This window comes from Salmo salar, chromosome ssa18, assembly GCF_905237065.1.
Source record: "Salmo salar chromosome ssa18, Ssal_v3.1, whole genome shotgun sequence".
Lineage (NCBI taxonomy): Eukaryota > Metazoa > Chordata > Actinopteri > Salmoniformes > Salmonidae > Salmo > Salmo salar.
In genome coordinates, this window is record NC_059459.1 from 15656268 (window position 1) to 15670035 (window position 13768).

General features: G+C 44.3%; 1 protein-coding gene across 1 annotated transcript in view; it reads left to right on the forward strand.

Annotated features, from left to right (window-relative positions):
• Positions 1–13768, forward strand: part of birc6 (baculoviral IAP repeat containing 6) — a 162780-nt gene that overhangs the window by 127803 nt on the left and 21209 nt on the right. The window contains 5 exon segments of the mRNA XM_014154510.2: positions 1270–1415; positions 4233–4343; positions 5582–5799; positions 12434–12595; positions 13255–13332. Of these exon segments, the coding sequence (XP_014009985.2) occupies positions 1270–1415; positions 4233–4343; positions 5582–5799; positions 12434–12595; positions 13255–13332 (715 nt within the window).

Genomic DNA, 13768 nt, shown 5'->3' on the forward strand with positions numbered 1-13768 from the left:
CAACACTGTTAGGATTACAATCTGAGGATGGTCCAGCATGAAGTTGTAGTTTCTCTACCAGTGAAGGGTCCCATTGTCTGCTATCGACTCAGTCAGGCCTTAGCGATAACTGGTTCATAAGCATCATATCTGCAGCCATCACATCAGGTTGGACTCTGAGGCCTGGTGTCCAGACACACAGAGAGAGTCTAATGAAAGCAGGGCCTCGGGGTGGTCGGGGCGGCTGGGCAGCCACGGCAGAATGTTATCGGCATCCTCTTATTCAACTGTCTCTCCCAATCTGTGCCCAGCCTGTCCAAGGCCTGTGTAGCTGCCTGGCCGATGAGGACGAGTAGTGGCAGGGGTGGAGAGAGGAGTGGGGGGGGGTTGGTGACAGAAGACCTTCGCTAACTGTCCTCGGTGGAGCGGAGGATTCTGGGGCGAGCGAGCAGAGGGAACTTGGCCGCCGTTCAACTTCACAAAAGGTCATGCGGAAAGTGGCTTTATCAGCGACCCCCCCCCCCATAGAATCCATTCTTCTCTCAGATCCCACAGCGTTTAAGCACAAGGTTAAAGGACTGTCTACATCCCTTGTGTATTTCAGCCTCCTCTGGGTTTTCCACTTAACACAGGAGTTTTGAAGCAGATACCCATTTTACCTGGGACGAAAGCAGGGAGGTTTTTTCAATGTGCAGTTTAGTTCCGATACAAACCTCCATAGAAATTGGTCTCTCTGCTTATCTAGTTGTGAGGACCAAGTTATTTATGCTGCAAGGCTTCACAAAGCTGGTTTAAATTATTCATAGTAGGTGGACGGAGGAGAACAGTAACCTTGCCCCTTTTGTTCTGTCTGTCTGAACATTGGGTCTGATTTTTCTTCATCGTTGTTTTGAGGCTTCACCCTCGTACACACACCCCTTTAACAGAGCATGAAAAATGCCGTTTAGGGGGCAGGGAATGGCAGAGCTCGGGAGCACAATGGGAATTGCTGGTGATGTGGAAGCCTGGACGGTGCTGGGAATGGGATTATCAATTTTGCTCCAGGATTGTGTCTCACTGGGCAAAATGCTCATTTTCAGATGGATACAGGTCTCATCTAGAGAAACTATCCAACCAGAAAATGCCCGATATGTGTAATTGTTGCATAGTAGAGCGATGAATATTTCTATTCCCATCAGTAATATAATCGCCCCAGATTTCCTTCCCCAAGAAAACTAGCAATATATGTCACTGCAGGATTTTTGAGAGGAATATGATTACTTAACTCTCTCCCTTTGTTCTGTTCTCCAGGTCAAAGAAAGACAAGGCAAAAGGTGTGGTGAAGCCTGATAGCTCAGACCCAGAACCTGAGGGGCTGACCCTGCTGGTGCCGGACATCCAGAGGACGGCTGAGATTGTCTATGCTGCCACTACCAGCCTACGGCAGGCCAACCAGGGTAAGCCACACACACCCCTCTCTGTCTCTCTGGGCAAGGGCCAAACCTGCAGAGCAGAGGGGATATTAGTCTGGACACTCCTTGGATTTTTACGCACATTTATTGTAATGCGTGACACAGTAAAATGTTAACCAGTGTCTTTTTTTAAAGGTTGTCTGTTTCACTGAATTATTTCTGATTTCAGCAGGTCTAAACTGTCTTCCTACTCTCTATTTTTCTCTCGCTACCGCTCTCTTTTGTCCTGTGTGTTCTTGGAACAAGGATGAGAAAATGGGTCTCTAATTTTAGCTACCACAAGTACACATTTCCTGGGCTGTGTTTGACTAGAGCCCTATAAGTTTGCCCTTTAGAGCCCATTAATTAATGAAAACATTTCCTGTTTTAGGCCTGAACATCCTGTATCCATCTCCCCATCGCCACCCCAATTCCGTAAGACGGTGGTTCCCAACCTTTTTTCAAGTAGCAGGGATACAATTCTTCGGCACACCTAAAAAAAAGTTTGTTTCTATGGCAGAGGCTGTGGTATAGCAAAGCCCAAAGACATAATAAATCAATGATTTTGGCTAAGCTCTGACTTACCGGTGCTAATGTTTTTCACAGACAAAGTCAAATTATACAATGACTTTGCTCGTGATGCGCAACCCTCAGATGATAAATAATCTAACAGCCTGGGCGCACTGGACCTGAAACTACGATACAGATCGTAGCCACGCTCCATTTCATGTGTTATCTGACCGACACTGGTGCTCCCAAGTCAAAATGTGCATTCCACAGGTCACGTTTCTAAGTGAGTGTTAAAGAAATGAATTAAGAATAGGAATAGTTTCACGGAACACTTAAGAGTTCCTTAAGGAACACGGCACACAGGTTGGGAACCAATGCCCTAAGTGACAAGTTACTCCATGTCGCTCACATCTTTCTCTAAAAGGGTTTCTATTTAGTATCAAAGCCCTATGTATGTTCTATTGTGGGTACCTGTTGTCCTACAGTCCCCATGCAGCGTATCTGTCAGCGTCCCTACAGTGCAGGGAGACACCGAATCCTCACCAGTGCCCCATAGTGCAGAAGGACAGGTGGGATGGGTAGTGGAGAACTGAGGCCTCGGCTTCTAAAACCTGTTGTCAGGGGACCCCTGCCAGCCTTTACTCATCGTTGCTAAAGAAAGCAACACGTCGATGCAGCTATGATGGATTGACCGTAACCACCCCCGCAACTGCACGGCGCATATTATTAATTAGATTGCCTGTCTCCCAGTGGCTCTCCTGTAATCAGCTAATCAATGGCGCTCTAAGTGAGCGTTGTGGGGGTGAGATGCCCAGTTGACGATCAATGCTGCCGTCACTTTACCTAAATAATCCATATGATAACGGCCACTGGATTCATGTACCAGAAGGGAATGGGCGGTATAGGGGAGGGCTGGACTGATGTGTAAATGCTTAATGAGTACTTAGTCTTTTAAAAAATGCCCATAGACGGGTTAACGAGGAGGCGGACATTGGTCAGCGCTCTGTTCCTACAGCCTAGTATTGACTGGTGAGACTGGGAACGGTCTATCGGAAGTATCGATATCCAACACTAACGTGCCAATAGAACTGAAAGTAAATGAAGGTATCGACAGCCCTCTTTTAATTTTTTTAATTTTTTTGTCCCTCTGGCATCCTAAGTTTGGTTGTAATAGGCCAGTTAAATGCACCAGTAATTTAATGGGCGTCACATCTGTCCAGGTAGCGGTATCTAAAGCAGAAAGTGAGAGCGTGGCTGGGGTGCTATAAATATGCAATATGCAGACAGTTAATTATGTTGATGAGTTAACTGCTCTCTAGCCCATCGCTCCACTATGTTTTATCGGTGGGGAAATTGGTGGGTGTTTCCATTATCATTTGTCTTGGACATGGTTAAGCTGTTGATAAGACTCTAGACTTTGAAGAAACTGGTGGGGAAATTCCATGTTAGCGTTTCCAAATGAAGGCAGATTCATTCATCAATATGAAGGTGGAAGTGGGTGGGGGGGATAAATAAGGGGGTGTGACAAACCCTGCTGTTACCTGCGATATTCGGAGATGATCTTGTTGACACGAAGAAGAATATGGCTTGAATTTGTGTTTTTGATATGAATCTATTATTTGTCGGAGTGGGTGAGGTGGTAATATCAAGGAAGTGGTGACCTCAGCAGTACCGTATCACAGTGTGGTTTGTTTGTTCGTCAGTAGATTCATGTAAAGATGGTAGTTCTGGGCCAATGATGTGTATATAAACCCTGGATTGCTGATGCTATGTATTGTCCAGTGGGAGGCTTTGAAGCCACTGGTCGGCCATATTGGCACTCCCGGCCATATTGGCACTCCCCTCCATAGGAATTAATAGAAGTCTACATTATTTCAATTAAATGTTTCATTGACAAAATTACATATATTTAAGTATTTTTGTTGTATAGAGAACAGTGATATAGGAATTTAAGAAAATATCTTTATACATTTTGTATTTGTTTAGTTCAAATCAAATTGTATTAGTCACATGCACCGAATACAACAGGTGTAGACCTTACATCATTCACATAATATAATTTACAAGTATGCATTAATTAAGGAGTCTGTAATAGATTGAACATGGCAAAACAAATGTAGACATAAATATCTTCTAAAAGTGGTGGATATTAAACCTTCTCAGTCATCTAGTGTGTATATATAAATCATCGGTCTGGGCCAGCAGCCTGCTGAGATGAGGGTGGTTGTGCCAAATAGCGGTAAGCCTGGCTGTCAAACAGGGATAACTTTGAACCTGCCATGGTAACACTTTTATTTTTTATTTCTCCATCAGAGAGGAAGTTGGCTGAGTCCTCGAAGAAGGCAACAACCAGACCCAAACCCATGTCAATCCTACGCTCACTCGAGGAGAAGTACGTGGCCATCATGAAGAAACTCCAGTTTGGTGAGTGCTTTAAGTTTGTGTGTTTTTCTGTGTTCGTATTGAACGTGTGGTGCCGGGTGTGCTTTGGTAGATATGGTGGAAACGTGGTTGTTTCTCTTAAGACAGGAGAATGCTTAGACATACTATAGGCAGGGCCTGTCTCTTCTCTCCTTGCCTTTCTGTTGATTGGTTCCTCCTCAATGCACATAGTGCCCAGAGCACAGCAGCAGCACAGCCCCCCCCAAACCCCCTCCTACCCCTCTCTGAAACGATACATAACGTAATCCTGCCGCCTGTCTGCTGGGAGGAAGGGCTTTTCTGTCTGTCGCTTCTCATCCTGCCATGCCATGATTGATTACGGGACTTTTGTTGTGCCACAATTGATTTTTGCGAGTGGCAGACGTCGAAAGTAAACGCAAGTGACATGAATGTAAACAGGTTTGCTCTGGTCCAAGTACAAAAGAGAGACAGAGACGCCAAGGTAACAAGGCAGGAACCCCAGTGTGCAATATGATTAACATGCAAACATCACTGGCCACGTTGCGTCCGTGAGCATTGCAAAATAAATGTACACATGTTATTCGATCGTTTCTCCCACACCACTCGTGTGAACGAGCGTCTGCGGGAGCTAAGCCCTCGAATAGAACTTGGTTCTATTTGAGGCGCTGCATGTCCCCTCCTTATTGAAGATCAGGAAGATGCAAACCCACGTGGATACTTGGAAGACAAACGAGGAGAGATTAATTAAAGATAACTAACTAAAAACGTTACTAGGTTTCTCTTTTTATCTGTGGATTAATTGTTGGAGTAGAGAAACATATCCGATTTTGTAGGACTCCAGGTCAAAATACTGCGAAGAACCAGCTAAAAGAAGGACCATATGCATGTCAGGTAAAATAACAACCCAATGTTCATGTCCCAGGACAGCTAGCGAGCTAAATGTCCGTGAATGTTTCTTGTATGTTTCGACCTTAACCAACCGTGAACCCACTATATTTTGTTATTTTAACCTGTGTGTCATGATTTGCGTCAGGTGTGGATGGACAAAATGAACATGCACGTGTGTGGCCGGTGTAGTCAGCATGGAAGGACAAGAGATGGGGCCATGTCATAACTGAATAGAGACTTACTGCCAGATTTACTGGGAAGATGTTTGTGTCATGCCTTGTTCTTTGGTGTGGAATGAACCATTTGAATGTGTTTAAACCATTCCCGGGAGGTATTGACATTAATAACCGTGCGATATCTTTCCCTGGCAGACACCTTTGAGATGGTCACGGAGGACGATGACGGGAAGCTGGTGTTCAAGGTGAACTACCACTACATGTCTCAGGTGAAGAACGCCAGCGATGCCAACAGCGCTGCCCGCGCCCGCCGCCTGGCACAGGAGGCCGTCACGCTCTCCACCTCGCTGCCCCTCTCCTCCTCCTCCAGCGTCTTTGTCCGCTGCGACGAAGAGCGGCTGGACATCATGAAGGTACAGATATTAATCTATGGATCCACGATGACTTTTTAATGCTCAGTCCACCCATCTAATTCTCTCATGACAATGTTATACATGCAGTAGCCAACCCACATTTTATGAATCACTTTTTAGGTATTCATCTATGTAAGTGATATCATTTCAATGGTATTCAATGTATATTGTGCAATGAAAAAGTATTGGCTCCCTTTCAGAATCTCCATTTTAGCATATTTTTTACACTGAATGTGATCAGATTTTCAACCTAAACCTAACATTAGATAAAGGGAATATGAGTGTACAAATACCACAGAAATGTGATACTTATTTCATTTATTGAATAAACAAAGTTTTGCAACACCCAATTCCCCTGTTTGAAAAAGTAATTGCCCCCTTTTACTCAATAACTGGTTGTGCCACCTTTAGCTGCAATGACTGCTACCAAACACTTCCTGTAGGTGTTGAGCAGTCTCACATCGCGGAGGAAGAATTTTGGCCCACTCTTGCATGTAGAACTGCTTTAACTCAGCAGCATGTGGGTTTTCAAGCATGAATTGCTCATTTCAGGTCCTGCCACATGTCAATCGGTTTTAGGACTGGACTTTGACTTGGCCAGTTCAGAACTTTACATTTGTTGCTTTTCAGCCACTCTGATGTAGACTTGCTTGTGTGTTTTGGATCATTGTCTTGCTGCATGATCCACCTGCAAGCACCTGGATGGCCGTCAAGACTCCTGGAAGAATGTTCTATGGACAGATGAGTCAGAACTATAACTTTTTGGACGACATGCGTCCTGTTATGTCTGGTGAAACCCAAACACTGTATTCCACAGTAAGAACCTTCTACCAATGGTCAAGCATGGTGGTGGTAGTGTGATGGTTTGGGGATGCTTTGCTGCCTCAGTACCTGGACAACTTGCCATTATAGAAGGAACCATGAATTGTGCTCTGTATCAGAGAATTCTACAGGAGAATGTCAGGCCATCTGTCTGTGAGCTGAAGCTGAAGCGCAGCTGGGTCATTCAGTAAGACAATGATCCAAAACACACAAGCAAGTCTACATCAGAATGGCTGAAAAGCAACAAATTTGAAGTTTTGGAATGGCCTAGTCAAAGTCCAGATGTAAACCTGATTTGAGGTGTTGTGGCAGGACCTGAAATGAGCAGTTCATGTTCGAAAACCCAAGAATGTTGCTGAGTTAAAGCAGTTCTGCATGGAAGAGTTGGACAAAATTCCTCCACAGCGATGTGAGACTGATCAACACCTACAGGAAGTGTTTGGTTGCAGTCATTGCAGCTAAAGGTGGCACAACCAGTTATTGCGTGTAAGAGGTCAATTACTTTTCACACTGGGGTATTGGGTGTTGCATGACTTTGCCTATTAAATAAATTAAAGAATGATTACTTTTTTGTTATTTGTTCGCTCAGGTTGCCTTTATCTAATAATAGAATAGGTTTTGGTTGAAGATCTGATAACATTCATTGTCAAAAATCGAGAATCCAAAAGTGGGCAAATACTTTTTCACAGCACTGTATGTGAAAGGGCTTTACTAGAGACCCAATCTGTCTGATACAGAGATGGCCTCAGGGAATGGCCAGATGACGATTTGAATGCTTTCCAATTGAGATGCTTGTTAAAGTGAGCAGGGTGTTAGAGTACTGTTCCAGTCAAATGGATGCTGCTTGGGGCATTAAACCCGCATGACTTGGGGAAATGGGCTTGGTATCTTGGGACTCTGCATATGGTGTTGATAGCCTATGCTTTTCATTCCAGTGGTCATTCAGCAACGGCTGTCATAGAAAGTCTTACTCATTTTCCAATGACATTTAATAAATGGCCTGGACCCATTTTCTGATTTAATGGCAGTCTCATTCGTAAATGTCAAAACCCTCATCTGTTAAGGTACTGTTTCTGCAAAGAACACTACAAACTATTTCCTTAGTAGCACAATGAGAAAAGGCCACAAGTTGACAGAGACTGGTGGATGTCTAGGGACCCAACTGGCATATTGCCCCCTCATTTCACGTTCCCCCTGTCCTATCGCTATAGACTGTGCATTATCCTTCTTTCACCAGGTGCGATAGCGTCATGCTATCTTAATAGACATTAATAGCTACTCCCTCCAGATTTCCCCTTCTCTGAGAAGTGCACTAAAAGTGTTGGGTCTGAATGTTCGTATGAAAATATACGCACCGCCGGAGTGACGCTCGGTGCCCTCGAGCGATCTTGTGAGTGCTCTGCTGAGCTGGATCGGCATGACAACCCTTGATATTGCTACTCATGGCTGACGCTGCTAAGACAGGCGTCAGGCACTCTCAAACACACACGCTCTCTCATACGTACGTACGTACATACACACACTACCTACCTACAGCTCGTCCACATCCTCTTAACCGCTACATGTCTTCTCGCACCTTGTTAAAAACACGTCTTGCTTCTACCTCACTCCCCTGCACCAGGGATTTTTTTGTTGTTGTTCTTGTTGCTTTTCTAAATGCAAGCTGCCTGCTTCTCTCGGCCTCTACCCCTCTCCTCCTCCATCAGCTTGCCGCTCTCTGCAGCACTCAGCCTGGCAGCATCGCCAGCTCTACCCCCTCCTCCCCTCCCCATTCACCTCTTCATCTCAAAACAGCCGCTGGGAAAGCTAGCCTGCCTGACATTTCACTCAAAGACACCTTGTTTGTTGTTGCAAAAACACAGGCCTCTCTCCAGGATCCCTACTTCCTTCCTGGTCTAGATACCATGTCTCTCTGAGCCTGGCCCCCACAGAAACTCTGAATCCTGGGGGTTTTGTTTTTAAAAGGCAGAGCCAAATGCACTTGAAACAAGGTCTCGGTGCAGTGCGTTTCAGATCAGATTAGCCCTCCGCTGTCAGGGCCTCCTGCGAGCAGCAAATGTGGAAAATCACAGCCCCCCATTCGGACACGCCATCCTTGAGCCTGAATACCTGTGACTCTGTAATAACCCGCTGCTCTGGCGAAGGTCCCCTCTCATCAGCGTGTTTGAGCAGAGAACAGAGCAAGGGGAGGGGGAGCGGGCTTCCTCCTCACATAAGAGGTTTTCCCCTGCATCGATCAGACGGAGCCTCTGATACAGACGAAGGCTCTTTATTTCCCGTTCACTGAAAGCACAAGGGTATTCCTGCAGAATTACCAAGATCCCTTTACCATTTCTTATTTGATCATATTGATGATCTTCCCAAGGCTGTGTATAAGGGTAAAGAATTACGAGGGTCCTCACGATACAATATCATGACTCTTGAGTACCGATACGATATGTATTGCAATTCGATATTGTGATTTGATGTTCCAAACATATTGCTCACTATGTCTGCTGCAGAGAGATGAGAGAGCATGAGAAAAAGGAGTTTAGTCAGTCAGGGAAATAAGTGCTTAAAACATGTTGGCTCACTATTTAAAAGATGGAGAACAAGCTGGTTTTGGTGTAGATAAGTCCGACTAGGGCTAGCTAACGCTTCCCTACAGTAACAAAAAAAATATGTATAGATCTTTAATTTTTACAAATTGATACTTTGAGTAAAATATCAATATAATTTTGCCCCAAAATAATATTGCCATATGGAACTATTGATTTGTTTTCCCCCATCACAACCATCTGTCTGTACGTCTTAGTCATTTCTTACATTGTTCACTTCCTGTGGGCACCTTGATTAATTAGCTAATCTCATTTTAGTGTGAAAATTAATTAATTGGATTTCTATAATAGCCATGAGATATTCGTCAGGAAAAATACTATCCTTTTGTTACCTCTAGTGGTAATGGGTGTGTGGTTGAAGAAAAACATTATAGTAGTGAATTGTCATTAATAGTGCTGTGGCGGTCACGAAATTGTCAGCCGGTGATTGTCAAGCAAATACACTACCGTTCAAAAGTTTGGGGTCACATAGAAATGTCTTTGTTTTTGAAAGAAAAGCAAAAAAAAAAAGCCCATTTAAAATAACATCAAATTGATCAGAAATACAGTGTAGACATTGTTAATGTTGTAAATGACTATTGAAGCTGGATTATGTTGGATTTGTTGGATTATCTACATAGGCGTACAGAGGCCCATTATCAGCAACCATCACTCCTGTGTTCCAATGGCACGTTGTGTTAGCTAATCCAAGTTTATGACTTTAAAAGGCTAATTGATCATTAGAAAACCCTTTTGCAATTATGTTAGCACAGCTGAAAATTGTTGTTCTGATTAAAGAAGCAATAAAACTGGCCTTCTTTAGACTAGTTGAGTATCTGGAGCATCAGCATCTGTGGGTTCGATTACAGGCTCAAAATGGCCAGAAACAAAGAACTTTATTCTGAAACTCGTCAGTCTATTCTTGTTCCGAGACATGAAGGCTATAGAGCCCTTGGTTCTCTATGGTGTAGGTCAGGGCGTGACTAGGGGGTGATCTAGTATGTCTATTTCTATGTTGGTGCTAATATGGTTCCCAATTAGAGGCAGCTGTTTATCGTTGCCTCTGATTGGGGATCATATTTGGGTACCTATTTCCCCACCTGTATTTTGTGGGATATTGATTGTTAGTGTGTTTGGGCACTACGTCCTCACGGTCTTTAAGTTTTTTGTTGTTTTGTTAGTTTCACTTAAATAAATATGTGGAACTAAACTCACGCTGCGCCTTGGTCCGCTCATTTTCAAGAACGTGACAATGACACAAGTAATTTTTCCAACAATTGTATACAGACAGATTATTTCACTATCACAATTCCAGTGGGTCAGAAGTTTACATACACTAAGTTGACTGTGGCTTTTAAACAGCTTGGAAAATTCCAGAAAATGGTGTCATGGCTTTAGAAGCTTCTGACAGGCTAATTGACATCATTTGAGTCAATTGGAGGTGTACCTGTGGATGTATTTCAAGGCCTCCCTTCAAACTCGGTGCCTCTTTGCTTGACATAATGGGAAAATCAAAAGAAATCAGGCAAGACCTCAGGGAAAAAAATTGTAGACGTCCACAAGTCTAGTTTATCCTTGGGAGCAATTTCCAAACGCCTGAAGGTACCACGTTCATCTGTACAAACAATAGTACGTAAGTATAAACAACATAGGACCACGCAGCCGTCATACCACTCAGAAAGGAGACTCGTTCTGTCTCCTAGAGATGAACGGACTTTTGGTGCGAAAAGTGCAAATCAATCCCAGAACAACAGCAAAGGACCTTGTGAAGATGCTGGAGGAAACAGGTACATAAGTATCTATATCCACAGTAAAACGAGTCCTATATCGACATAACCTGAAAGGTCTCTCAGCAAGGAAGAAGCCACTGCTCCAAAACTGCTATTAAAAAAAGCCAGACTACGGTTTGCAACTGCATATGGGGACAAAGATCGTACTATTTGGAGAAATGTCCTCTGGTCTGATGAAACAAAAATGGAACTGTTTGGCCATGATGACCATTGTTATGTTTGGAGGAAGAAAGGGGGAGGCTTGCATGCCGAAGAACACCATCCCAACCGTGATGCACGGGGGTGGCATCATGTTGTGGGGATGCTTGCTGCAGGAGGGACTGGTGCACTTCACAAAATAGATGGCATCATGAGGGAGGGAAATTATGTGGATATATTGAAGCAACATCTCAAGACATCAGTCAGGACGATAAAGCTTGGTCGCAAATGGGTCTTCCAAATGGACAATGACCCCAAGCATACTTCCAAAGATGTGGCAAAATGGCTTAAGGACAACAAAGTCAAGGTATTGGAGTGGCCATCACAATCCTGTAGAAAATGTGTGGGCAGAACTGAAAAAGCGTGTGCGAGCAAGGAGGCCTACAAACCTGACTCAGTTACACCAGCTCTGTCAGCAGGAATGAGCCAAAATTCACCCAACTTGTTGTGGGAACCTTGTGGAAGGCTACCCAAAACGTTTGACCCAAGTTAAACAATTTAAAGGCAATGGTACCAAATACTAATTGAGTGTATGTAAACTTCTGAGCCACTGGGAATGTGATGAAAGAAATAAACCTGAAATAAATCATTCGCTCTACTATTATTCTGATATTTCACATTCTTAAAATAAAGTGGTGATCCTAACTGACCTAAGACAGGGAATGTTTACTAGGATTAAATCTCAGGAATTGTGAAAAACTGAGTTTAAATGTATTTGGCTAAGGTGTATGTAAACTTCCGACTTAAACTGTAAATAGCGAATGGCGGACTCTTTTCCTCGTGGTTTATTTTCCTACCAGCCAGGTAGGCTATACTCCTGTTGTAAAGAGAAGCAATGTGCTTAATATAAGGAAAATTGATAAATGAATATAGTTGGCCGAGCCTATAGAAAGCTGATGGGATCCTCCTCTTTTTAATAGAGGCTATCACTCTGTTTTCTCACGCAATTGCATAGCCTATAGAAATGTTGCGCAACATGAGCTCATGGGCTCCCATTAAGTGTTTGGTTAGATTTTCGATTACATTTGGAGTGATTTAGAGGGACAGTACAGTGCTGAGTACCAGGCCGTTAGCAAATTTGGTAGGCTACTAATGACCTGCAGCAGCATCAGAGCTTGGAGAAGCCTAATTACCGTGACTAAATGGTCACGTGGGATTGATTGCCTTCATGACTTGTGACTGCCGGTGTGGCGTTAATACGGTCACAACAGCCCCGGTCATTAACCCCTTGTGGTCTGTGTGCTGCAGGTTCTCATCACAGGCCCGGCGGACACACCGTACGCCAACGGCTGCTTTGAGTTTGACGTGTACTTCCCCCAGGACTACCCCAATTCCCCGCCCCTGGTCAACCTGGAGACCACTGGTGGACACAGCGTGCGCTTTAACCCAAACCTCTACAACGACGGAAAGGTGAGTTCCATATACTTACACGGGGTTAAGGGCTTGGTGAGGAGTCAACTGCCTCACCAACTGCCTAGCTTTTAATCAACAGGGTAAATATTGTGTCTGTGGTACATTTTAGTGTAACATTTTCCAATCCCTTCATGTTTTGGCTTTCCACAAAAACAATATGTTGAATTTGAGTCTATATCAGCACCAGTCTGCCCAGAGTGATCCCTCTGTGGTACCGTCAACCTGTTAACTCTCATAGTTTGGGAGTGGAGGAGAGAGAGGAGGGAGTGGAGGAGAGAGAGGAGGCTTGACTTGAGTAGCCTTTCCTTAAGACTAGTTTATTTCTGGTGTCTCTCTCTTCCCCTGGTGAAAAGCAGTAAAGGTGCTGGATCCTGCCACATCTGCTCCTCCTCATTAGGAAGGCTTTGACGGGGAACATCTATTTTCATAATGGAAGGAGACAGCTGCTATAAGAATTACTGTGGGCTTTCTACAGCAGAGATACCACTGGTGGGGAGGCCAGGGAAAATGGCCTCAGCTCTCCCTCCGCTCAACAATGGATGGAGAGAGGGATGGATGGATGGATGGATGGCTGGGTAGAAGGAGGGCCTGTGGATGTTTACCTGACACTGGTCATTCTGTTAACGTTAGTTGTTGATCTGTTCTGTCTTCTCCAGGTGTGTTTAAGCATCCTCAACACCTGGCACGGGAGACCGGAGGAGAAATGGAACCCTCAGACCTCTAGCTTTTTACAGGTGAGACAGAAATCCACTGGACTATACGGCCACCACCCTTTCATAGGTCAGTTATTTATTTATTTTTGCTGTCAAAACCAGCGCCAATCTCATACGTCATTGGGGATGGTTGATCATCAGCCTGTCTCTATTTGACCACAGGGGGTGTCAATAGGTAGCTGTTTTGACAGATGCGATGAAGGATCCTCAGTACTATAAACCCGTTAATATGGTGTATGTGGGGGGGTTGAAAGATTTGGACACTGATAATCGCCTAACTTGGAATGCAGTGGCTGTACAGTAGCATGCTATACATGACGTCAAAGCTCAAGGTCTCTGCTTCACAGCGCAGTATTGGTTTAGACCCCTTGAACTCAACTCTGGACCTCAAAGCCAGTTCCACTGCGTTTTTTCATTTCCCCCCTCTAATCAGGGACTGATTTGGACCTGGGACACC